We start from the raw sequence: 27,248 nt of genomic DNA on the forward strand, positions 1-27,248 counted from the left end.
CCACAAGAGAAGCAGCTTCTAACTCCATTCCATCAGCCAGAGCAAAGGAATATCACTTTTTGGAAGCTAAATTCAGGGGGTTGGTTTTTGGATGATGAGTTTCTGATAGTCCTCCAGAGTATCTTCACCCCAAAGTATAATTTCATAAAAAGGCTAATGTGTTGTCAGTCTGTAAAATACACTTTTATGAAATTTCATTTTCATTGAACCTTCCTGTTTCCTTCCTGTATGGATTTAATGAACTTGATGGTATATAACATTATACTTGGGCTTTAAATTATTAAATTCCCAGATATTGGTGTTTTTTAATGATTGCCCCACAGAAGGTATGAAGTCATAGCACGTTAGTAATCATCTAAACCAGCCATCAATTTTGCAACTAAAGTGTATCAGGCACCAGAAGGTGAATGACTTGTCCACAGCCACACAGGGACAGAGGTGGGGACAAGTCCAGGGCTCTTCTCACTTCTCTGGTGGCCAAGAAAGGGCAGTATTTTAAAACTTGGGCCAGAAAAAGTCAACATTTAAAAATCATTTTAGGGGGCAGGGTAATAGCACAGCGATAGAGTGTGTGCTTGGCATGCACGAGGTCCTGGGTCCAACACTCAGTACCTCCATTTAAATAAATAAACATATAAACTTAATTACCTCGCTCAAAAAATAAAAATTAAAAAATAGAAATCATTTTGAATCTCTGTTGGCTTCCACAATGGATTGGGTGAAAGGTAAGGGAGGAATCAAAGGATAGTGAATAAATGAATGGAGAAGAGAGCCATTTATTTAATTGTTCCTAATTTTGAGAGCTATTCAGATCCCATTAAGGGCATAAAAGGGACAAGCCTGCTCAGAGATTGGAGGTTTGCCTTCCATGACTGCAGCAGGACTCCGTATTTGACCTGGAACATGGGAAGAAGAGGATTTTGCTTCACCCAGAGTCAGTGATACTGTATCAACCAGTCCCTGCCATTCTGCAGTTTCCTCATGCGTCTGCCTTAGAGTCAAAGGGTGTTTCCCGCTGAACCTAAGCGTCTCCTCCAAGCCACATCAGCCCCTCAAAATCTTTCCTTCTGGGCCTCTCCCAGAAATAAATTATGATAGATGGTATAAAAACCAACTCCTTCAAGCAGAGAAACACACCTGGCTGCCACAGGAGGCCAAGGCGCTTGGCAGGTAAGAGTCATTAATTTTAATCTTTCCTGGTTTCTGTGCAGTTGATGATGAAATTTCCTAAAGACTTCTCAGAAAGCTTGGTACTGGATTTGGACTTGTCTTCATCAGGCATTTTCTGTTGCCAGCTCTGGCTGCCACCCTGGCAGGTCATCCCCATTTTGTGTAAGGGAGAATGTGATTGAATCCCTTTGTTGGATAAGGAGGCATTTCTGAGTCTGAAAACTGAGTCATAGAATCATAAACTCTTAGGGCTAGAAGGTACCATAGATCTCTCATCCATCCTGTTGGGAACTGAGGCTTCAGAGAGATCACGGGTCCAGGTCACACAGAAAGTTGGGGGAAATTAGTCACAGAATGACACATGGTGTTCTTGAGACTGGTGTGATATGATGCGACCACCAAACTATAGGGAAAAGTCTGCAGTGTTTTAAAGGGTTCCCTGACCCAGGGCTCTCGGATCTTCATCTTGTTTCCAGCAGCTCATGTTTCCGACAGCAGCCCTGAACATCTAGTTAGCCCTGAATGTCTAGTCTCAGGTGTCTTGAGTGCCGTATGGACACTTGGTTCTCAATCAGATTTATGAAAGCAGCGATATTTAGATGGGCTTTGTCTTGGGAGAATGGAGTGGTTGAATCAGTTTTTTTATTTTTAAATGTAATTAGGTGTCCCAAACCCTATGGCTCAGGTGGATTTTGTTCTGCAGTAGAGAGTGTGATAAGAACTCTCTCTTCTCCATTCTTCTCTTGATACTGGAACTGCTCAAAAGATCAAACAGAGCATTCGGGGGGTGATGGGGTGTTTGTTGATTTTCCTACTGGCCCTTCCCACCACCCTCAACAGACCTCTCACCATTCACGGAAAAGCATCCTCCTGATGCCTTCCCTTCTCAGTCCTTCCTGTAGCCCCCATGGTGACTTCTGAGCAAGTCTGAGAGCCAGACTCTTGGAGGTCGTGACATTCAGTGTGGTCGGCAGAGCAGCAGCATCGGCATCACCTGGGAGCTTGTTGGAAGTACAGGCTCTCAGGCCCCTTCTAGGACCTTCTGAGTTAGAATCTGCGTTTAACAAGTTCCCTAGGTGATGAGTAGGCACATTAAGGTGGGAGGACCCTGCTAAGGGACCATCACCACCCTCTGCCTCTGCACCCTCCAGATGTTGGATTTCTCTGCCCTAGGGGTTTCATTCATTCAGCAAGTACTCAGCACCTATTTTGTACCAACACTAGGCTTGGGCACTGGAAGAAACAAAAGCCAGTAAGATACAGCTCTTGAGGAGCTCATGATCTCCATAGGGGAAACAGTAACATGAGATATGAGTAAAGCACTGTGGGAGGACAGAAAAAGAAATGGCCTAACTTGGCCTGGAGAAATCTGGTACACTTCATAGAAAAGGTGGCACTTGGCCTGGGTTTTGAAGAATGAATAGGAGTTTATTGGGCAGAGAAGGCATTGCATAGGAAAGAGCTCTGTCTCCAGATAGTGCTTCATGTCCCAGGGAAGACTCCAAGCTTTGATGCAAACCAAAGGGCTTGGGAAATGGTCTCTGCACTGAGCATGATGATAAGAATGTGGGTAAATATTCAAACATCCCAGAAGCCTCTTGGCTCTGGAGTGTGCCTCCAGGATCTTTCTGCACACCCCCTGCCGCCAGTGGCATGAACTTTGCTTGGCTCGGCTTTCTGTCCCATATGCTTTGTTCACGCCCACCAGGAAAGACAGTCAAGACATGGAAAATAATTTAGCTTTGGCCTTGAGGTTCCCACCTACCACTTTTCAGTGAGGGAAGTATGAAGGGGGTTCCAAGAAAAGGAGAGGATAAATGAGTATCTAAGGACCTTTTCCTGTTCAGATTTCTCAACTTTTATTTCTTTGGCTACGATATTTTTCTTCCTTGGTCTCTCTCAGATGATACATCTTTTCATAGACTAACCTTTTAATTTTTGTTTTTGATTTATTATAAAATACATTAGCCATTGAAAGAATAATATAATGAATACTTGTGTACTCATCAGTTCTCTTAAAAAAAAATCAATGATAAGGGGCTGGGAGGAGAGGAGGGGGGAAATTAGAGTTGGCATTTAGCGGGTGGAGTTTCTGTTTTGCAAGATGAAATAGTTCTAGAGATCTCTTGTACATCAGTATGAATATACTTGTCACTGTTGTACTGTATGGCTAAAAATGGTGAAGACAGCAAATTTTATGTTATGTGTTTTTACCACAATATAAAATAATATTGGGGAGGGTATAGCTCAGTGGTAGAGTGCATGCCTAGCATGTATGAGGTCCTAGGTTCAATCCCCAGTACCTCCATTGAATGCATGAATGAAGAAGAAATAAACAAATAAATAAATAAACCTAATTACCCCCCCAAATTTTTTAATAATAAAATAATATCAATGATGCTTTTTATTTTCCAAAACCATCATCTTTGTTTTCTTGAAAGGCTAGATTTCTGCTGGCTCAGTGATCTCCTCAAATCACAAAAAGGAGGACAATGTTTCCACTCGTAGAGGTGTAAGGACAGGAGCCCACTGAGGCATCAATCTCAACTGTCTGAGATTTCCTCTTGGGAAAAAAAAAAGTGCTGGAGAGAATCTTGACCAGATAGGCATTTATTCATACTTTGTCTTTTTTTTTTCTCGAGTAAGCTTACAAAAAGTACATTCAACAAGATAAAAATTATTTAGGGAGATCATCAAAGGTCAGAGGGAAAGACTGAGGAGGTGTGGGGGTGTCAGGGGGGCCTGAAATTATCTGGTCCAGATACACAGGTCTCCTTTTCTGGAGATTATCCGGAGAATGTCTGGAAGACCACCTGGATGGTTTCTCAGGCAAAACTCCAGACCCACGATTCCTCTTAGGGAGCGTCAAGTAGATCTGGAGAGGGCAGCCAATCTGAGGACCTTCTCCAGGGTGCGTTTCTGGAGTTCAGTCAGTGAAGGCACACTATGGGGACCTCTTGTGAACACAGTCTAGATACACCATCATTCCATCTGTATTCCATGGCCACCTCCAAGGCTGGAGCTAGTATCTCCTTGAAAGATATTTTGGGTCTATTCCACCAAATCTAATGAACACCCTAAGCCCCAAAGCAAACAAAGCTGCATGCTTTTAATCTGACAATCTAGGGTCAGAGTTTAAAGCTCACGATGCAGGGGTTAATTGAAGAGCTGGAATCTCTCCAGGCAACCTGGCACACAGCTGTGAGCTCCGGGGCACCTTGAGCTTTGTCACAACTTTCATTCATGTGTTCCCATCAAGATGGCTCTCTGAGAGGGGGTAAAGCCCCTGCCGGCTTCTGAAGGTAGAAACTGAGCATCTGTGTCTCTGGCACATTCTCTTGTGCTGGGCCAGAGGAGGACGGCTTTCATCCTGAGGGGACAGGGGAAGGGGAACTCCTAAGATGTGTACCAGATTTGGTAACAGCATTTGTCACCGGTGACAAGACAGGTACAGAATCTTGAGTCACAGGCTGTCAGAGCAGAATCAGACATCCTGGGTCACTTGGTCCAACCCCCTCACATGGCAGGCCAAGGACCCAGAGATGTTACGTAACCTGCCCGATGTCACAGAGCTAGTTAGAGCACGTGGAGAACTACAATGTAGGACCTCCTGACCCCGAAGCCTGAGCTCCTTCCTTTCCATCTCTCAGTACCTACCGTGGACCTGCACACACGGGAGATGCTTAGTTACTGTGGTTTCCCCTCCTCTGCCCCAATGTCAGGGTGTCTGGCATTCTCTGGGCTGTTTTTGCTTTATCATCCCCTTTCTGTGATCCAGCTCCCCACCATGGGGACTCTCCAAGGCTCACGCCATGATCCTGGGTCTCGTTTCAGTGATGCGGGTCCTTCTCCATCTCCCAGTCCTTTTGGCTTCCCTGACCTTGTTCCAGGCTGCAGCATCTGACACCACTGGTAAGGGCCACTCTGTGTTGATTTCCCGGGGTTGCTGTAACTAAGGACCACAAACTGGGTGGCTTAAGACAACAGAAATTTATTCTCCCACAGTTCAGGAGGCTGGAAGTCCAAAATCAAAGTGTTGGCAGGGTCATGTTCCTCTGAAGACTCTAGGGAAGAATCCTTCCTTGCCTCTTCCAGTTTCTGATGGCTCCCAGCAATCCTTGGCTTATAACTGCGTCACTCCAAGCTCTGCCTCCATCTGCACATGATCTTCTTCTCTGTGTGTGTCCTCTTCTCTTTTTATAAGACTACCAGTCACTGGATTTAGAACCCATTCTAATCCTGTACCTATATGATTTCATCTTAATTAGGTAAATCTGCCAAGACCCTATTTCCAAATAAAGTTCCAGTTGGCATATATTTTGGAGGGGCATTATTTAAGCCACTATACCCTCCTTGTTTAGAGACTATATCCTGCCCCCCCAATCTCCAGACCCCAGTACGAGTGAAAACAAGGAATCTCACTTTTACTCTATTCCATCCCCTTCCCTACTTCAGGGTCCTGGTGATCAGCCAAGCCCTTTGATGGACTAGCTTACGGGTCCGCCTCACCAAGAACCAAAAAATTCCGCACCAGCAGCCAGAGCCAACCTGAGTGGTCACAGACTTTCTGAATCCCATCACTGGGTCCAATTAGCTCTCAGTATCTGCAGGTTCTGCATCAGCAGATTCAACCAACAGTGGATGAAAAGTAATCAGAAAAAAAAATTCCAGAAAGCTCCCCCCCACAAAAATACCCACTCTTGCAATTATTTACATAGCATTTACATTGGATTTACAACTATTTACATGGCATTTACATTGCGTTGGGTATTATAAGTAATCTAGAGATGATTGAAAGAATATGGGAAGATGTGCATAGGTTGTATGCAAATACTATACCATTTTATACGAGGGATTTGAGCATCCTGGGAGGTCCTGGAACCAAATCCCTGTGGATACTGAGGGATGACTATATTGTAGTGGACTCCTGAGAACAACACTGACAGCTTACTGAGAATCAGAGAGTATTCTTACCATTCAAGGTTTTTTCTCCTGGTGAATGTTTTCAATCTTGATCTGCCTGCTCAGATCTGAGGGGTGGGTTAATGGCTGAGAACGAGGGAAACAGAAGCAAAGGCTTTTCCAAAGAGTGGAGTCTGATACCCTGCTCCTTGCTCCTCCCCATCCAAGCGCAGACCACCGCTGCCGCCATGTCTGACGCCGTGCGTCAGGTCAAGGCTCACGTCAACAAGGCTTTCCTGGATTCCCGGACCAGGTAGGTGAGACGCACACACCGCATGTGTCCCCCTTCCTGGGCTTCCCATTCATGATGAGCACACCTGGGCCAGCCCTGACAAGCCAGGGAGCCAACGCGGTTATACAACCTGCCCTTCCACCCTCACCTGCGGGCGTGTGTGGCAAGTAGGAGTAACAGCCCACAATTCCTAAATCCTCAGCCTCTAAGTTACTGTGAAGGGGATGTCTAATCTGACCCTACAAGCACTTTCTTCCACGTGGCTGAGTGATTCCTTGGGTCACGCATACCAGAGTCTCAGAAAGCCTGAGGGGCCACCTTTCTCTTGCCTCCTGGGGCTTCCTTCCTCCTTGGCCCTTGAGTAAACTCTCAAGCGGTCCCATAACCTTTGGGCTGACTTTTAGAGGACAAGATGTGCTCTGGTCACTTCTAGTCCCAAGAACAGTGTCCTTTCAGGAATTCAAATGTCAGCATGAGAAGATGAAGCCGAGAGCGTCTCACTTTCCTCAGCTCAGTGCTGCTTCCTGCTCTCACAGTGAGAGAAGGGCGCCTGGTCGTTTGTCCCCCTCCCCCAGCCCAGGTTTCTGACTCTTAGGGGTAGAGCTGGGGGAGGTAGGAGGGGGGCAGGATGGCAAAGTCTAAGTCACCGGGACAACTTAATGCCTGAGGGTGAGGGTGGAAGGGGGGTGGGTCAGAAGCGCCTTCCCTCCTTGGGCACTTTTTGGCTCTCAGAGATTTGCTGCCAACTCTCTGACCCAGAGAAGTTTCCGGCCAGCAGCTCACAGCTCCAACCCTCAGCCCAGGAGCCTGGGGCTCACTCCCTCTCCCCTCGCCACACCTTCTTGAGTCAGGTCCTTTTTAAAGAGGCTCCAGGAGACTTTCCCCTGCTGCTGGAGGATGTGCGGATTTGGGGCCCAGGGCCGCCCTGTCTGGCTTACTCTGCTCTTAGGTTCAGAGCACCAGCCGCCTCTTCTTTTCTTGTTTTCTTTAGGCCTTTTGGGCAGGTGCCAATCACCAGCCACAAACACACAGTGGAGCTGCCTGTTAAGTCCCTTGTCACTAGAATTAGTCCAAAGAGGAAGCCCCATGGTGGCAGCAGGGAAACCATCTCCGAATGAAAATTCTCCCTCCCTAATGTCAATCCTGTCAGAGCCCGAAGGTGGGGCAGAATAAAAGCCACAAAATCAGTGTTCAGCACCTCCCTTGGGAGTTGCGCAGCACAGGACCACCAGCCTTGCTTTCAAACTTGCCCCCACTGGTTAGTTCTTGGACTTGGGGCCTCGTGGAGATGTCAAGAATCTACGTTTAAACATCTTGTTCACAAGCACCCAAACAAACAATCCAGCAACTCACGATCTGTGAGAAGGACAAGAAAGGAAATAAACAGAGCAGTGGCTGCGGCTCCAGGTGCAGGGATCCGGGAAGCCAGATGGAGGGCGAGAAAGAGCCAGCCATGTAGAGAGCTGGGGGGATGGCATTCCAGGGTCTGGGAACAGCAGAAGCAAAGGTCCTGAGGCAGGCAAGAGCTTAGGGTGCTCAGGAAACAGAAAAGAGGCTGGTGCTGGTGGCAGTGGTAGGAAAGGAGGAGCACGCAGGCAGAGCCTGAGGACCCAAGAGTCAGAGGCAGATTCGTGGGTACCAGGGAGGAGGAGGGAGGGATGGGACGTGACTGTTCATGGGCGTAGGGTCTCCTTGGCAGGTGATGAAAATGTTTGGGAACTAGATAGAGGCATTGACTGCACAAGGTCACGAGCATGGATGCAGTAAGCATGTGGATTCACACACATCGTCGGGGAGCCAAGGAAGTGCTTCAGTCAGAGAGCAGCCTGGCCTGCTTTTCATTCCAAAAAGCTCCCTCCGGCAGTGGGGTGGAGCTGGACGGGAGAAGGACAGGAGAGGAGCCAGGAACCCAGTTAGGAGTCTGCTGCGGCCATCCAGGTGGGGGAGGATGCTGGCTAGGTCGAGGGTGGAGGCCTAGAGATGGAAAGAGTTCCTCCAAGGCCCTGCCTCCCCCCAGGGAGCCCCACCCTGAGGCAAAGCAGGAGGTACCTCCCGGGTGAGTCAGGTTCAGGCAGGAGGCTGCACGGAGCCCTGGCCCAGGAGGAAGGAAGGCGCACATAGGACCTTGCATGGGAACTTTCGGTGAAACCCTGGGAGGCCCAGCAACCCCACTTTCTTGTTCGTGGGTGGGGGACCCTTTGGGACCTGGCTGATGAAGATGGTGGCCTGGTGCTAAGGCACGTGGCTTTATTCTGTGCCAGAGTCCGCTCTTGGCCTTTCTCATTCCTTCCTCCCTCAAATCCTATGCAGTGCTTAACCCAACTATAGGATTTAGCTGTTTTTGAGGCCAAATGATCAAATTGCATGGTTACCACCATTATCCACATTTTGTGGATAAGGAAACTGGGTACAGAGAGGTTGAGTAACTTGCCCAAAGGCCACCAGTAAGTAGCAGCAGGAGTCAAACCCAGACAGCATGTTGCAAAGGCCACGGGCGCTGGTGTCAGCGACACTGATTCCCAGTTCACAGAGGAGGCACAGCTCACTGGGAGGTCACATCCATACGCCCATCCTGGTGGAACCAGGGTTCAAACGTGACCTCTAGGCCCAAACTCTAGGTCAGTGCTGTCCGATACAGGAACCACTGACTACATGCGGCTACTGAGCACTTGAAATGTGACCAGAGCACCAAGGAACTGAATTTTTAATTGTATTTCATTTTAATGAATTTCCATTTAAATAGCCAAATGTGGCTAGTGGTTACCAAACTGGACCTGCAGGAGTCTGGGTCCCTGGGCCACAAGGTCTCCTGCAACAAAAGGCAGCAGGTTTATCTTCTTGGGTTCTTTTTCACCAAGGTGGAGGGGAGGTTAGAAGCACGTAGGTCTGGTAATTAGCCACGTAGCCCCTCAGGCTGAGACACCAGGCCCCCTCACACCTGAAATAGAGTTAATAACCTGGTCTACAGGGACAGGCCAGGTGTTACAGCCTGTGCAGTTCACTCCCAAAGCAGGGATGTCTTTGTGAGAATTTGAGCCACTTCCAATATTTGAGTCTTAGAGCCTTGAGTCTAGAGGGGGTTTGTGAAGAGTCTTACAGATCGTCTCCTGGAGTCCCCTCATCTCACACATGAGGAAGCGGAGCACCACAGGGGCTGGAGGTTCTCATAGAGGGACTTTCTGACATCTTGCCCTTAATCTCCAATTTCTTAGTAGTAGAAGGGTTTTTGGCTTCTCATTTTATACATGGGAAATTAAGAATAAAAAGGCTGAACATCCGGCCAAATAAATGGGCAGCAAGAGGCTGGATGCTCCAGCCACGTCTAAACAAACCCCAGTCTCACTCTAGGGCCAGGTGGAATTAAGGATGCTTTCGTGGGCAGAACTGGAGGCCCAGAGGCATGGTGTTTCTAGAAGTCTCAGTCCATGAGGCTCGATGAGAGGCCAGCTCCACGGTCAGGGGTTTCTTAGCCTAAATCCGTACATCCTGGGACTAAGGTGAGTTTGAGGTTCCCCAACAGATCTGGAAGCAGCCAGCACAGCTGCCACCTGCCAATTCTAATTCAGGAAGGGTTCACCTTCCTCTGCCTGCCTTCCCTCAGAAGCAGACGTCACAAAGCTTAAAGACATGCTGTAGCTTCCTCCTCCCAGAAGAGATTTTCCAGAGGCATCAGAAGAGAACACAGAAGTGGGGGGAGGTCTCTGGCGTGCTGCCCACCCCCCACCCAGCTCCTCCCTACACACACGGCGCCTCACACCCCTTCTACAGGGTCGAAGCCCGGGGGCCAGGTCGTGACTCCCCCACTGCTCTCAATTGTAGGCTGAAGGCTGCCATGAGCTCTGAGGTGCCCACCACTCGACAGCTCTCAGAGTACCTCAAGCATGCCAAGGGCCGGACGCGCACAGCCATCCACAATGGGCAGGTGTGGGAGGAGTCCTTAAAGAGACTGTGGCAGAAAGTGACCCAGACCAACGTCACAGGTACAGAAAGCTCACCAGTCCTCTGATGGCAAGAAGGGGTCATCTCACCACAGGGGAGAGCAGAAGCCAGCAAAAGCTGCATTTCCTCTTGGGAGCCATCGCCTCTCTCTCTCCTAGACCTGCAGAGCAAGGAGAGGCTGAGTTCAGCGACGCCCATGCTCTTTCCTGCAGAGAGAGGAACTCAGGCCCAGCAAGGTCCCACTGCCAGCTCGCAATGAGGGGACATTCATGCTCTTTGTTATAACGCCATCTGTTAGGTCTCTGTTTAGAGGAAGGACTAATGTCAATAAACACCAGTTCCTTGTCCCAAACCACAGTGTCACCACTTCTGCCTGTGAAAGGGCCAGTTTAAGCCACCTGTGTTGAGGGGATTTACTGGGATTATGTCACAGGTGATGAGATTTCCCTCTTGTTCTGGGTGCTGTGGGGCTGAAACAATGAGCTGATGGACTGGTCATGACCTCCCCAACCCCTCCGCCCCACCCCCTACTGAATGGCACAGCTCACGGAGGGTCACGGAGGGAGGGGATTGGTCATGACTCGAGGAAGAGGCTACAAGTTCTCCCTGGGCAAACATCAAGTGGATGAAGATCCCTGGCCTGGGTGTTTGGGCAAATTCCAAAGTTGCAAAAGAAGGAAACTGGGACAAGGTAGGGAGAAGCAGGGAGCAGTTTGGACTCCAAGATTCAAAATGTGCTGGGGCCTCTGCCAACTTTCACAAATGAGCCCCCCAAAGAAGCCCCCAGAGCCAGATTCCCTTGCCTCCCTTTCACTGCGGGCACTGGGATGGAGCACAGCCTGCATTAGGAGGTCTCTCCATTCTGTGCCCACGTGGAAGCCTCTGATGCCTAAAGCTTCCCAATGTGTTATCCTCCCAAGACCACAGCGCCCCTCACTTAAATCCTGCCAGGAACAGGACCACCACAGAAACTGGAGAGAGTCCAGCCCAACTGGTGTCCACAGAAACACGGAAAGCGGAGGAAGAATCCAGCCCACTTGGCATCCCTTCTCTTTCAGACCCCAGCCTGGACTTGACTGCACTCTCTTGGGAGGTGGGCTGTGACGTCCCAGTTTCCGTGGTGAAATGTGATGAGAACAGCCCTTACCGCACCATCACAGGAGACTGTAATAACGGGTGAGTGGCCATGGGTGGGTATAGAAGGCAGGTGCCTCCCATCCCCACAAACAGCCCACTAGTCTCAGCCCACCTGCCCAGGCCACCTGCCCTGCCCAACCCAGCCAGGACTTTGCCACTTGGACATTACAGGCAGAACTCCCACTGCCTTACCCTCCTGGACTAGCGTCCCACTGGAATCTGTGCTGTTGGAACCCCCCTAACTTCCCCACCTTCTAGAGACCACTGTAACCCACTGGAAGCAGCACCTTTCCCCGGTGCAGAGGAGCCCCGCGCCTTCGGAGGTGAGAGTAGCCCAGACACCCCACAGTTGAGAAGCACCTCCTCCGGGCCCCCTATCCCTTGTTCAGAGGCTCCAGGTCCTTCCCCAGGGGATTCCCAGTGGCGTTTTCAGACAAGCAGACCCCGGGGCCGACCGGCCGAGGCTGAGGACGGGTCTTGCTGTTTCAGGAGGCACCCCGCCCTGGGAGCCGCCAACCAGGCGTTGGCGCGCTGGCTGCCGGCAGAGTACGAGGACGGGCTCTCCCTGCCCTTCGGCTGGACGCGGGGGAAGAGGCGGAACGGCTTCCCTCTCCCGCTGGTGAGCGCAGGCCCGGGGTCGGGGAGAGCCCCGGGCAGGCAGGTGAAGGATGGGAGTCAGAAGAGGAGGGATGCACTCCCCAAACACTCAAGGAAAGGAAGAAGAAATAGGTGGCAGGACAAAGGGTGCGCGGTGGAGCCGCAGGCGGAGAGGTGCAGATTTGGAATGGCTCCCTGGAAGTGTTCCCCCAAGTGCCACTAGAGGGCAGCAGAGCCCGGGTCCCGGAGCCCGGTTATGTGATGGTCACTTCCCAGCTGCCAACAGACCAGGTGCCCTGGGGTTTCCCAGGCAGATGGCCTCCCTGCTGCATCCCGCTGGCGCCTGCCCTGTCCCATCCCCTGGAGTGCACCAGCCGTTGTTTGCCTAGAGGTCCTCTCTGTTGGCCTCATCTGACTTGGCAGGCCCTCTTCCCAGAGCCCCTCCCCTAATCCCAGACACCGGGCATCTCCATGGCACTGGCTTCAGAAAACAGCCTGTCTTTCTTTTTCCCTCTCCGAGTGGAAAGGGCACTGGCCTTGCAAGCCATCCAGTCATACAGACCTGGCCCTTTGTGGCTGTAGGACCTTGGTCAATTGACTTCACCTCTCTAGGACTCAGTCTCCACATCTACAAAATGGGAGTAACGCCACCTGCCTCACAAGCTTGTCGTAAGGGTGAAACACACCTATCATATCATAGGTACTCAATAAACTGCAGTTGAAGCTAAATCCTTGAAGCATCTTCTCCTCCCTCTCCTTCTCTCTCCATCCGTAGGCCCGTGAGGTATCCAACAAGATTGTCGGCTACCTGAATGAAGAGGGTGTTCTGGACCAGAACAGGTCCCTGCTCTTCATGCAGTGGGGTCAGATTGTGGACCACGACCTGGACTTTTCCCCGGACACGGAGCTGGGGAGCAGCGAGTACTCCAAAGCGCAGTGTGATGAGCACTGTATCCAGGGAGACAACTGCTTCCCCATCATGGTAGGCCACTGCAACTGCGCGTCCCTGACAAACCCCCTGCCTCCCTAAGGTAGCAGACGTTCCCCGCCAGGCAGTCAGCCAGGACCTCTTGGTAGGTCTTGAATGCTGATTTGACAGCTTCCCAAGCCTCACACATCTATTCATTCACTCACTCGTTTACTTAGTAAATAGACATTAATCATCTACTCCGTGCCTGGCAAATGAGACACTGTCCCTTCCCTCAAGGACGAAGGGTCTGTGTAGGAAATGGACGAGTAACCACTAACGGCAAAATTGGGAAGCGCTGGGGAGGGCTGTCTGAGTCCCCGGCCCAGCAGCATTCGGTGTCACCTGGGGTCTTGTTAGAAGTACAACAAGATATTGTTGTCCAAGACATTGGGAAACAGAATCCACATTTTATCAGGATTCCCAGGAGATTCATTGCATACACAGTAAAATTTGTGGAATGTTGCTATAAGTCACCATGGGGTCCAGGACGGCTCCTTCCAGAAAAAGCTGAAACCTGATGGATGAGTCAGAATGAGCAGCCGGTATTTATGGGAATTTCCAGCAGGAAGGACAAGGAACTTGCCATGATGCACCTTTTCTTCAGGGATTTTACAGTTAGAGAGTGATTTCTTTACTGAAATAAATCAAGGCTGTGAGCTGTGTTATAAAGAACATGAGCTATGGAGTGAAGTCACTCTAGCTCTGAATCCCACATCTTTCCTTTGCAGTTTGTAAGTTCTTGGGCACATGACTCAACCTTTCTGAGCCTCGGTTTTCTCCTGGGTAAAATGGGACCAAATTACCTACCTTACAGGGTTTTATGAGGACCAGAGTGAGATAAAGTATACATAATGCCTAGCACATGGAAGGGCCAAAATAAACAAATGGTAGCTGTTGTTAGCAGTTATTATTAACAAACCCTTTCCTGTCTCGTGTTCTGCTTCCTTGTGCCAGGGTCGGAGGACTCCCTCAGCACCAAAAATTTGGAACCTTTGCTATAAAAGATTGGATGAATCCCTTCAGCCCTTTTCCACAGCGGGACGTCATGAACTTCAAGGTATTGGGGGCCCAAGACGTATAGTGTCAGCAGGAGGCACCAGGAGCCAGCGTGTGGTCCCAGGGTCCCAGGAGGACACCATCAGCATTTTTGCCAGCTGCATCTGGACCTGCCCTGGGGTTACCAGCTGTACCACCTCTGCCCAGTCACCCTAATGTCTCTGCAGTTCCCGCGCAATGACCGCAAGGTGATGACTCAAGGGAAATGCATGCCTTTCTTCCGAGCTGGGTTTGTCTGCCCCAATCCACCTTATCAGTCTTTGACCCGAGAGCAGATCAACGCCCTGACCTCCTTCCTGGACGCCAGCTTAGTGTACGGCTCTGAGCCCAGCCTGGCCAGCCGTCTCCGTGACCTCAGTAGTCCGCTGGGCCTCATGGCCGTCAACCAGGAGTTCTGGGACCACGGGCTGGCCTACCCACCCTTTGTCAACAAGAAGCCGAGCCCCTGTGAGGTCATCAACACCACTGCCCAAGTGCCTTGCTTCCTGGCGGGTGAGTTTAGGCTGGGAACAGAGGCGCCCAAGGACAAGGGGGTTATCCTGGGGACTGAGAGCAGAGGGAGGCCAGAAAAACTTCACGAGGCCCCTGGGCAGCCTCTGGGGAGGCTTTACCATTGTTCCTTCTCATCATCTTCTACAAAAACACACACCGAGCCACCACCGCCCCGGGCACTGTCCAGGACTGGCAGAAGGGCCCAGGTGAATACAGAATCTAAGAACGTATGTTCACTGTAAAAATAAATAAGAAAATTCACAAGATCCCACCACCCACAGATAATCATTCTTAGCATTTGAATGCCTATCTTCCCAGGTTTTTTTTCTATCCCATCGCTCTACATTGTTTTACATCATTGAGGTTGCACTTGAAATAATGCTCTGTAATCTGATGACTTCCCTTCATGCATCACATCATGAAACCATCTTCTACAGTGGGCTCTTAAGTGGCTGCCTGGTATTCCGTGACATTTATTGTCATAATTGATTTTTGTCAACCCGATTTGGAGACATTCAAGTCATTTCTGGTTTTCCTGTGATTTTTTTGTTGTTGTTTTTAAGTTAATGAGCATCCTTGTTGATGAATCTTGGTGCACATTTAAAAAATTTTTTACTAAGATAATTTCCTAGAAGAGGAAGTTCTAGATGAAGAGGAAGATATAGCTTTAATGCTTTTTATAAACTTGGCACAAAGCCCCTACTCCATACAGCCCGTGCACAACCAAATTCTCATTCTGGGGGCTCCTGTCCTCCTGGTCCTCTCTGCCTTTGGCTTTTGGAGGCTTTCTCTCTTCTAAAGATCCACTCCCCCGGGGCAAGCCCCCTGCCGCCCAGACATGGCAGGAGGCCAGTCTGTAGGGCCAGATCTTTTCTTAGCTGTGTCCCTGCATCTCTCACATCAATCCAGACCAAGCCTTTGCCTGTTTTCCCCCCCAAAAATTACCCAGTATGACTAAGCATTTGTGAATTTAACAGACTTTCCTGAAGATTGGAGGACACAAAGAGAAAGATCCGGTCTTGCACCATCTATCTGACCTCCCATCCTATTCCTCCGTCCCTCCCAATTGCCTCTATCTCATCCTGTATTACACAGAGGAATTGGACCCTACTCTCAAACTTGGATTCCTAAAACCTTCAAAGTTGTTCCACACAATGAAAAGCCCCTTGTTTATTTGTGGGTCCCATCTTGGAAGGCAGTTGGGATTTAATTACCAAATTTTAATTTTTTAATGTCACCTGTAGTCTTTCTGTCAGTCTTGAGGGTCGACCTTATTAGCCCCATTTTCCCAGATATGAAGACGGTGGCTTAGAAATGTGAAGTCTTAAGTCACACGGCTAAAAGTGTGTGTGTAGAGTTGAGATTCAAATCTATGAATCCCAACCCTGATCTCTTTCCACCTGACTTCCCTTAAATTAACTGGAAGGAGGGGCTTAGGAGAGGTTCTCTTTGGGACATTGTCACTGATTTCTTCATGCATGTCCCTGGGGTCTGGGGTTGCTCCGGGGAACCTACCTTCCTACCTTGCAGGCTTTCAGGAGATTCCCGAGCCTCAGAGCAGATCCTCCTGGCCGCTTCCCACACCCTGCTTCTCCGAGAGCACAACCGTCTGGCCAGAGAACTAAAGAGACTCAACCCTCGCTGGGATGGAGAGAAGCTCTACCAGGAAGCCCGGAAAATCCTGGGAGCCTTCGTGCAGGTGGGCCCAGGAGCACTGCGCCACACGCCAGCCTCGCTCCCGCTCCTGACCCTGCTCTCTGCTGGTCCCCACACCTCCCGCTAGCCCCTCTGCGTTCCCCCTTGCTCTGCTGCTGCTGCTTTCCCATCATCTCATTCTTGTAAACCTCCCCTGTGCTTCTTCTGCCTCTCGGCCCCAAAATGAGTCCCTGGATTCCGAGTACTGGAGAGTCAGTCTCACGTGATCACTCAGTGTGCCTACCCAGGTGCCCTCATTGGGACCGTAGGCTCCATCACTCCTGGGACTGTGACAGCACACTTATTCCAGTTGTTTTGATCGGATTATCTTCTTTAAAAATTTTCTGCACTTAAGCCACATGTCACCGGCACAGTTAATTGCTATTGTTGATTGGCCAGTTGACTAGAAGGGATGTAGAAAGGGCGATATGTTGATTCTTATTTTTTAAACATTTTATTTTGAAATAATTGTAGATTCTCAAGAAGTTGTCCAAACATGTACATGCACCTCCCCCAGTGTTAACACTTTGCAGAACTATGTCACCAGATCACAATCAGGAGGTTAACACTGATAACAACTACAGAGTTTATTCAGATTTCATCATCTTCATGTGTGGTGCATGTGTGTGTGTGTGTAGCTCCAGGCAATAGTATCACATGTGTCGTTTCATGGAATCACCGCCACTATAAAGATACCTAACTTCCATCACCACAAGATGCCCTTGGGCTACGTTTTTATAGCCACAGCCACCCTCCCCCTTCCCATTTTCCTAACCCCAGGCAACCACTAATCCATCCTCCATCTGTACACTTATGTTACTCCATGAATGTTATATAAATGAAATCATGCAGTATGTGTTCTTTTGAGACTGGCTTTTCACATTCAGCATAATTTCCTTGAGGTTCATCCAAGTCATTGCATATATCAATAGTTCATTCCTTTTTGTTGTTGAGAACCATCTCATGCTTTGTTTAATCGTTCACCTATTGAAAGACATTTGGATAGTTTCCAGTTTAGGGCTATTGTGAATAATGCTGCCATGAACATTCATATCTATGTTTCTGCAAGAAAATAAGTTTTTATTTGTCTGGAATTTAAGCCCAAGAGTGCAATTGCTGGGTCATATGGTAAGTCCATTTTTAGTTTTAAAAGGAACTGCAAAACTGTTTTCCAGAGTGGCTGTATCAATTTTACATTCCCATCAGCAATGTATGAATGACCCAAATTCTCTGCATCCTGGTCATTATTTGGTGTCATTACTAATTTTTTTTCACCCTTTCTGTTAGGTATGTAGTGATAGCTCATGGTGGTTTTAATTTGCATTTCTCTGATGGTTGATCATATTGAATATCTTTTCGTGTGTTTTTTGTTATCTGGATATCCTCTTCAGTAAATACCTGCTCATGTATTTTGCATATTTTCAAATTGGATTTTGTCTTTTAATGTTGAGTTTTGAGAATGATTTAAATATTCTGGATACGAGTCCTTTGTCACATATGTGACTTTAAATATTTTCTTCCAGTCTGTACTTTGTCTTCTCATTCTCTTAACAGGATCTTTTGCAGAGAAAGAGTTTTTCATTTTGATGAGGTCAAATTTATCAGTTTTTTTCTTTCATGGATTGTGCTTTTGGTGTCAAGTCTTTACTCTTTCCCTGGTCCTAGATCCCAAAGATTTTTCTCCTGTTTTTTTTTTCCTAGACTTTTTATAGTTCTATGTTTTACATTTAAGTCTGTGATCTATTTGGGGTTAATTTTTGTGTAAAACATAAGATTTAGGTCAAGGTTCATTGGTCGGGGGAGCTACGGATGTCTAACTGCTCCTGCACCATTTATGTAAAGACTGTCTTTCTTCTATTGAACTGCTTTTGTTCCTTTGTCAAAAGTTATTTGGGCATGTTTATGTGAATCTATTTCTGGATTGTCTGTTTCATTCCATCAACCTATGTGTCTATTCCTACACCATTACTACAGTGTATAATTAATAACTATTAGTAACCACATAATAAGACTTAGCATTGGGAAGAATGACTCTTCCCACTTTCTTCTTCTTTTTCAAAATTATTTTGGCTACTGTAAGGTCTTTCCCTTTCCATATATATTTTAAAACAGGCTAATCTATGTCTACAAAGAAATCTTACTGAGATTTGGATAGGAATTGTATTAAAATTATAGATCCATTTAGGGACAAATGACATCTTTACAATGTTGAATTTTCCAGTAGATAAACATAGTATGTCTCTCCAAGTATTTAGATTTTCTTTGATTTCTTTCTTCAGCACTTTGTAATTTTTATCATCAAGGGCCTACACATGTTTGTTACATGTATACCTGAGAATTTCATTTTCTTTGGAGGAATTATAAATATTACATCTCTTATTTCAGTTTCCACTTCTTATCAGTGTATAAATATATAACTGATTTTTTAATTGAAGTCACTCAATACTAGTCAGTTTACAATATTGTGTCAATTTCTGGTGTACAGGGAAAGGGTAAGTTGGGAGTTTGAAGCTTGCAGATAATTGACAATTTTTATCTGCTGATTCTGTATCTTATGACCTTGCTGAACTCAATTAGTTCCAGGAGTTCTGTAGATTCCTTGGGATTTTCTATATAGATAATCATGCCATATGCAAATAAAGGCAGTTATATTTCTTCATTTTAAATTTCTTTTTCTTCCCTTATTACAGTAGCTATAACTTCCTGTACTATATTGAGCAAGAGTGGTGAGAGCAGACATTCTTATCTCCCAATAATAGAAGAAAAGTATTCAAGTTTTCATCATTAAGTATAATGTTGGTTATGAATTTTTTGTAGCTGCTCTAGATGACGTTGAGGAAGTCCTGCTCTATTGCCTAGTCTACTGAGAGTTTTTGCCATGAACAGATGTGGAACTTTGTCAAGTGGTTTTTCTGCATTGATTTATATGATCATATGATTTTTCTTCTTTAGCCTGTTTTGCTTGCTTTGGGTTTATTTTGCTCTTCCTTCTAGTTTATTGAGGTAGGAACTTAGAGTATTAATTTGAGAGCTTTCCTCTTTTCTAACAGAAGTATAGTAAGTGATATAAATTTCCCTCTTAGCACTGAGTTAGCTGCAGCCTACAAATTTTGATATGTTCTCTTTTCATTTTCACTCAATATGTATTTTCTGCTGTTATCTTCTTTCAGACTTCCTCTTTGACCTGTGGCCTATTTAGAAGTACGTTATTTAATTTAGAAGTGTTTAAACATTTTCCTGCTGCCTGTCTGTTATTAATATCTAGTCTGATTCCATCATGGTCAGAGAATATATGATTTCATTTCTTTTAGATTTGTTAAGATATATTTTATAGCCCTGGTATGGTTATCTTGTTGAATGTTCCATAGGTCCTTCGAAAATATTTTTATTCTGCTGTTGTTGGGTGGTGTGTTCTATAAACGTCACTTAGATCCCATTTATTGGTGGTTCTATTCAGTTCTGTCTCCTTGCTGATTTCTCTCTAGTGGTTCTATCAATTGCTCAGAGTAGGGTGTTGAAGTCCCCAACTATAATTGAGAATTTGTCTATTTTTTCTTTCAGTTCTATCGATTTTTGCTTCATGTATTTTTGCAGCTCCGTTTCTTGGTGAATAAACATTTAGGATTGCTTGATCTTCTTGATGGATAGATCCATTTTCAGCATGCAATGTCCCTTTTTGTCCCTTGTAATCTTCTTTGCTCTGAAGTTGATTTCACCTGATATTAATATAACCTCTCTTGCTTTTAAAAATTAATGTCTCCATGATGTATCTTATTCCACCAGTTTCAACCTACCCATGTCATTATGTTTGAAGTATATGTCTTATTGACGACACATAATTTAAGTCACTTTTTTAAAAAATGTTTTTTAATGGAGGTGCTGGGGATTAAACCCAGAGCCATGGCCACTTTTTTTTTAATCTGCTCAACCAATCTCTGTCTTAAAATCGGTGCATTTAGATCATTTACATGTATAGTAATTATTGACGTGTTAAGGCTTAAATCTGCCATTTTATTATTTGTTTCCTGTTTGTTCCCTGTTTCTCATTCCTCTATTGTTATTGTTTTCCTTGCTTTCCTGTAGGTTATCTGAACACTTTTTAGAGGTCCATTTTGATTTTAGTATATCACTTTGCATAGTTTTCTTAGTAATTGTTCTCAGTATTGTCATATGTGCATCATATCAAAACCTACAGGTGTCAGTGTTTTATCACTTTCAGTGAAGTGTAGAAAACTTAACTTCCATTAGGTCCCTACATTTAGCACCACATCAGATAGTGCTTTAGCCATAAGCTATGGTTAAAGAAACTCATAAGGTAGAAAGTAATTCAGTCTGTTTGCTTCTATTTTCCATTACACTGTTCTCATTTCCTTTCTGAAGTTCCCAGCCTTCTTCTGTTATCATTTTCTTTATGCTTAGAGAGTTTCCTTTAGCCAGTTTTTGAGGATACATCAGCTAGCAATAAATTCTCTTTCCTTCATCTGAGAATGTCTTTTTTTCGTCTTTATTCTTGAAGAATAGTTTTACCAGATACTAGATTCAGGGTTGACAGTTCTTTTCTTTCAGCACTTGAAAAATGTTGTACCACTTTTCTCTGTCCTCCGTGATTTCAGATCGGAAATTTACTGTTATTCAAATTGGTGTTCTTTTATAGGTAATGAGTCATTTCTCCTTGGCTATTTTTAACACTTTATATTTGTGTTCAGAAATTTAATTATGATGTGTCTTAGAGTAGCTTTCTTTGGATTTATTCTGTTTGAAATTCAGTTTCTGAAATCTGTAAAGGTATGGGGAGGTTTTCAAACATTATTTCTTCAAGTACTTTTTCATCCCACTCCCTTTCTCCTCTACTTCTGGGACTCCATTAATATGAATATTAGATCTTTTATTATTGTCCCACAGAACCCTGAGGTTCTGGTTTGTTTGAGGGTTGGGGGGCAGTTTGGGGAGTTTTTTTCTGTCTATTTCTCTCTGTTGCTCAGATTGACTGAATTCTATTGGTCTGTCTTCACTGTCACATCCACCGTACTACTGGGTCTAGCCAACAAGTTTTTCATTTCAGTTAGTGTATTTTCAGTTCTATAATTTCAATTTTTTAATAAAATTCTACTTCTTTGCTGAGATGTTGTTTTTTTCATTTGTTTCAAGATAACATAATGGATTGTTGGAGCATTTTTATGACAGCTGCTTTGAAATCTTTATCAGATGATTCCAACAGCTGATTCATGTCAGCATTGGCATTAGTTGATTGTCTTTCCTCACTCAAATTGTGGCTTTCCTGGTTCTTGGCATTATAAGTGATTTTCAGTTGTATCCTAGGCATTTCAGTTATTATGTTAGGAGACAAGATTCTTGATCCTGTTTAATTCTTCTGTTTAAGAATGCAGTTACTCTATTTAGGTTTGGCATGTAGGTTCTGGCATACTTTGTGAGCTTTAGTTCCAAAGATAGTTTAGTTTCCTGAGCCCTTGCAATGGTATCCTCATCTGCTTCATTCTTCTGGTATGTCTGGGGTTTCAACTCAATCCCTGTTGACTCTGTCTGTAGGGCAGGAAGGTACTTTCCTGGCTCCCTTCTGTTGCTAGGAAATCTTCTAAAGGATCAGAAACCACTGCACCTGAGTCTCTATGCCGATGGATGAAGAACAGAGAGACGGGGCTTTACTGCTGCAGGCAGATCAGACCATTCACCAGCCTGGGTTGTGTATCAAGAGCAAAGATGGCTAATGGTTTGGATTGTGAGGTGGGTTTGAGGGCTCTTTGCTAGGTCCCTGCTGAATTTCCCCTGACCCAGTCCTCTCCAGAAAGAGAGAGAAGGCTTTTCATAGCTTCTTTTGTCTATTCCTATTGGAGCTTCCAGGGTGCCAGCTTCTCACGGACCCAGCCTGGGATGTGTAGGAGCTCATCTTATTGTCATTCCTCAAGTCCTGAGGTTCTTATCCAGTTCACCTTCTTTCCAGCTTTTACAGTCTATTTATTGTTGTCTGTTGAATAATTTCCAAGGTTTTTAGTTCTATTTAGTGGGGAAGACTAAGGAAAAATGAGTCTACTCCATCTCATTCTGGAACCAGAAGCACATGCTCTTCACCATCGAAGATCTATTTCCATTTATTTCTTAGAAAAGTCTCCAGAATTCAACATTTATTATGAAAATTTTAGACTCAGAAATCTTGCTGCTAGAGATGTTTGTAGGAAATCATCCAAAGAATTAAAAATATCTACGTAAAGACTATCTGAGTTGAGGCTTATATTCGTTTGGTTGAGCTGTCATAACAAAATAATGCAGACTGGGTGGCTTACACAACAGAAATTTATTTTGTCTCACAGTTCTGGAGGCTGGAAGTCCAAGATTAAGCAGTTAGCGGGTCTAATTTCCCCTGAGGCTTTTCTCCTTGGCTTGGCCGTGTTCCCTCTGTGTCCTCACATGGTCTTTCCTCCATGTATGCACTTCTCTCTTCTTGTAAGGACACTAGTCTTATTGGACTAGGGCCCCACCCTTATGACATCATTTAACCTTAATTACATCTTAACTGGCCTTATCTCCTAATAAAGTCCCACTAGAGTGTTAGAGCTTCAGCATATGAATTTGAGGGAGACGCAGTCCCACCTGCAATGAGGCTTCTTGGACTACAGGAGGAAGAAGCCCACCCAGACTAGCACAGGTGTTTTGTATTGGCTCACCCTAGACAAGTGGAAGCAGGTAAGGGTTCCTCCCGGAACCCCTGGGCAGGGACTGTAGCTGGGCCTCAGAAAGGGTTAAAGCCAGAGCCTGGAAACCATCTGGAATTAGGGCAGCTACTCCCGCTCTGCCTCTCCCTCCTCTCTGCTCCTCTCTTCACTTCTCCACTCTCCTTCTCTGCAGATGGGTTTTCCCTGCTTTTCTACACATGGTAGGAAATGACAGCGCATATCACCCCATCTGTCCCTCAGATCAGGCGCCACCAGAAACAGTCTAGGATAGCTGCCTCTGAAATCTAAATTCCTGAGAGAGAGAATCTGACTCACCAGCCTCGTCTGGTGCCACAGCTGAGCCAGTCACTGTGGCCAGAGGCAGGGGTCTGTCCCCTGCTGACTCCCACAGCCTGAGGCGCAGACTGCCTGCTCCAAGGATGACATCCTTAGATCTAAGCTGCTGAAGAAATGGGCAGCAACCAAAGAGTAAAACAATAAAAGAAGGACCCACGAGTGCAAGAGAATATCATACACATTTAATTATATAATAGTTGGGAGCTAGGTAGAAATGTGAGAAACTTAAAGTGAAAAAGCAGAATGCAAAAGCATGCATTCTCCAGGGTTACAGTTATGTAAAACTAGGTATCCTGTAGACAAAGATTCGAAAGAAGAAACAATTATTATAATTATTGAGTTAAGTGGTGGCATGATATTTCCAAATTTTCTCACTTTATGTTGGTTCATTGTTTTGAGCAAAACAAAATGAAAAACAGATCTCTCTGTAGTGCAGCATTTCTTTGAGAACTGGAGGTTGAATGAACTTTCCTTGGTTACCCTGTGAATCATTCCTGTGGTTCTTCATTCCTCTCACCCTGGCCTATGGGGAAAAGTTTAAGAATATGACTTCATCATGTTAAAGTGATGCATAAGGACTGTCACTTTAGCTTCAAAGTCGTAAACTTATAGCAAAGATGGCAAAGAGAGTACATCTCAAGGGCCATATTAAAGTGACTGATTGGTAAAGCCTACATGGAGACAAATTATGAAAGAGCAGCAGAAAGTATGTCATGATCAATTAGTAATGTCTGCCAGGGTCATAGGAAGGGGAATTGGACACATGTGCTATCCATTAGCCATCCTTGATTTTTGACCAGTCATCCCTCTTGGCAGCGGCTTCTCTCCCACCTCGCTCTGCAGAGGTTTTACGTCTCCTCATGCCCTTTTCTCACAACTCGTTTTTCCTTCCAGATTATCACCTTTAGGGACTATCTACCCATTGTGCTAGGTGATGAGATGCAGAAGTGGATCCCTCCATATCGAGGCTATAACAAATCTGTGGATCCCCGAATCTCCAATGTCTTCACCTTTGCCTTCCGCTTTGGCCACTTGGAGGTCCCCTCCACTATGTCCCGCCTGGATGAGAATTATCAGCCATGGGGTCCAGAACCAGAGCTTCCCCTGCACACCCTCTTCTTCAACACCTGGAGGATAGTCAAAGATGGTATGTCCTTTCAGGGCAGCACCTGGCTGTCTCACTCTGCAGCCTGCTTCTGGGGAAACCTGGCTTGGAAGTCAGACTCCATGCACTTCCTGTGTGACCCTGGGCAAGTGAATTCACCCCCCTTGAGCCTCAGTTTTCTTATTTGTGAAATGGGGACAATAATAATACCTATCTCACTAGGCTATATAAAAATTGAAATATATGGATAGAACTTAGTCTGCAGTGGTTCCTGACACACAGAATGTGGTCACTAAATTTAGCTATTATTCTTTACTTTCTCCTCTGACCTTTAAGTTGCTGAATTTTCTCTGCTTTCTTTCCATGTCTCAGGCTTCTCTGATTGCTGTAGAAAGAATGCATGGGTCTGGTAAATAAACTGCTCTTTCTGCCTTCTCTACGGCTTTCCACCTCCATTAAGTGCCAAAGGTTGGACACAGCTCCGCTTAGGATTCCTGGGCTGGGCTGTAATGAAATTGGCTTTCCTTAAGTCCTGACAAATCAGTGCATTTGATTTCTGCCATCTCTTCCCTTGCTGCACAGTTCCTTGCGGGAACATATGTCAGGAGAAGGAGCCAATTCTCTGAACTAGAGCTTGGGAAAAAGTCCCTGAGGCTGATGCTCATGCTGTCACCCCCGGAGTGCCCCCTTCCCTCCACCCCGAAGGCGTGCAGTCTGACCTGGACCCCGGCCCCCAGCCTACCCTGCAGGCCACAGCAGGCTCTTCCCTCCCCACTTCCAGCCCAAAAGATTCAGTTAGCTCTTCTTTCACCTACGAGAAAATGTCTGGTGGAAGGGGCGGACAGCAGTGGACGATGTCCCCAGCCTACCCCCATCCCCATGAGGGCCTGGTCTCCCTGCAGGTGGAATTGACCCTCTGGTACGGGGCCTGCTGGCCAAGAAGTCCAAGTTGTTGAGTCAGAAGAGAATGATGTCGGGCGACCTGCGCAACAAGCTCTTCCAGCCCCCTTACACGATCCACGGCTTTGACCTAGCCGCCATCAACATACAGCGGTGCCGGGACCATGGGATGCCCGGTGAGTGGGCCAGGGGTCCAGCCATGCCTGGGGAACTTGTGGCTGCTTCCCAGGGTTCCTGCGGACTCTCTTCTATAGCCCTGAGGCTCTGATCAGTTTTAAAACAGAAGACCAAGATGCCCATTTTTAAAACTTACTTTGTTCCTCTGTGAAATGGAATCTTCCAGTCTCCCTAATGCAGAGACCAGAAAACACATCTGGTACTATCTTTGAGCTCCTCAGACGAAAAAGAAATCAACAACTGACTTCTAAAACCAGTTTTAAAGCCCCGAAAATATTAAGAAATGGATCGTAGAGGGAAAGCAATGATTTTTGGGCCTTCTTAAATGTAGTACTTAAGAGCCACACTGCCTGGGTTCAGATCTCGGCGACACCTTGTCTAGTGGTGTGACCTTTGGCGAGTTACTTAACATCTCTGTTCCTCAGTTTACATATTTGTACAGTGCTTGGAGTAGTGCCTGGACCCAGAGCAAGCCCCAAAGAACCTACTAGCCCTCTCTAGGCTTCAGTGCCACAGTATAAAACAATGGCTTCCTTCCTGCCTACCCTGTCCCAGAGGTTGCGAATCCAGACTTTCTGGGGCTGATGCAGTGGGCATGTCCCCCAAAGAGACTGTGGGCAAGAAGTCCCTGGGATGAGACAGCTTCAGCCTCTCCGCCCTAGGGTACAACTCCTGGAGAGGCTTCTGTGACCTCTCACAGCCCCAGACGTTGAAGGAGCTGCATGCAGTGCTGAAGAACAAGAAGCTGGCTAAGAAGCTACTGGATCTGTACAGGACCCCCGACAACATCGACATCTGGCTAGGGGGCATCGCTGAGCCCCTGGATAAAAGGGGCCGGGTGGGGCCTCTCCTGGCCTGCCTCCTGGGGAGGCAGTTCCGGCAGATCCGAGATGGAGACAGGCGAGTGACCCCACCGTGGGGAAGGTGGGGAGGGAGGCACTTCTCTGCGGGGGGCGTCCCGATGTCCTGCCTGAGGACTAACTTCAGACCTCGGCACGGCCCCAGTGACCTCGTTCCTACCCTTTGACAGAATTGAGAGGGGCCCACAGCTGGGCTGATGGAGAAACTCTGCGTCTGTCTCTGCAGGTTCTGGTGGGAGAACCCTGGGGTCTTCACTAAGAAGCAGCAGAAGTCTCTACAGAAAATGTCCTTCTCACGCCTTGTCTGTGACAACACCCACATCACCAAGGTCCCGCTGCACCCCTTCCAGGCCAACAGCTACCCTCACGGCTTTGTGGATTGCTCAGCCATTGATAAGTTAGACCTCTCACCCTGGGCCTCAGAGAATTAGGGGCCTGGACTCCACACTGTGTAGTAAAGCACCCTTTGGTCCATGATGCCATTTCAAGCAAGTTCAATGACCTGGTCCCTTAGAGCACCACACCCTAGTCCCAGGCCTTCTTTCCAGCAGGGTCTCTCTACACGCCCCAGCCTCGCTCCAGCCCAAGGCCAGCCGCTCTGGCCTCTCCAGCGCTTCCTCTTGAATCCCACTGTTCCCATCCGCATTCCCCCATCCTCTCTGCCTGTGGAAATCCTCCTTTCTGTCAAGACTTGGACCACTTGAGATGCTTTCCAGATATCTCCCATCCTCTCTCCTAAACAAGTCTTGGCTGAGGCTGTGGCCTTTGCACGTGTATCTTTCCTCCTGTCCCCTTGAATTAGATTGTAAACGCCTTGATCCAGGGACCACAGCCTGCTTCTAAGTGTGTCCGGTAGCCCCCAGCATGGTGCTCGGCACCCAGTAAGTGCTCAATAAACATCGCTGATTGACTACAGGCACTGGCAATGACC

At 46.8% G+C, this 27,248-nt stretch overlaps 1 protein-coding gene across 2 annotated transcripts; it reads left to right on the forward strand.

Annotated features, from left to right (window-relative positions):
• The first annotated feature begins 1,091 nt into the window (after positions 1–1,091).
• LOC140695941 (lactoperoxidase-like) lies at positions 1,092–26,748 on the forward strand. 2 transcript variants are annotated; one of them, XM_072959053.1, is made up of 13 exons: positions 1,092–1,170; positions 5,005–5,082; positions 6,301–6,385; positions 10,184–10,344; positions 11,362–11,479; positions 11,930–12,059; positions 12,813–13,019; positions 14,231–14,555; positions 16,094–16,254; positions 24,170–24,422; positions 25,283–25,456; positions 26,120–26,357; positions 26,544–26,748. In XM_072959053.1, the coding sequence occupies exons 1-13, from the start codon at positions 1,092–1,094 to the stop codon at positions 26,746–26,748; spliced, it is 2,214 nt and encodes a 737-aa protein (XP_072815154.1). The 2 variants fall into 2 exon arrangements, with proteins under 2 accessions (XP_072815154.1, XP_072815155.1); XM_072959054.1 differs by lacking the exons at positions 1,092–1,170; positions 6,301–6,385; positions 10,184–10,344 and having other exon boundaries at positions 5,007–5,082.
• Positions 26,749–27,248: the final 500 nt, after the last annotated feature.

The sequence above is a fragment of the Vicugna pacos genome, chromosome 4 (genome assembly GCF_048564905.1).
Source record: "Vicugna pacos chromosome 4, VicPac4, whole genome shotgun sequence".
NCBI lineage: Eukaryota > Metazoa > Chordata > Mammalia > Artiodactyla > Camelidae > Vicugna > Vicugna pacos.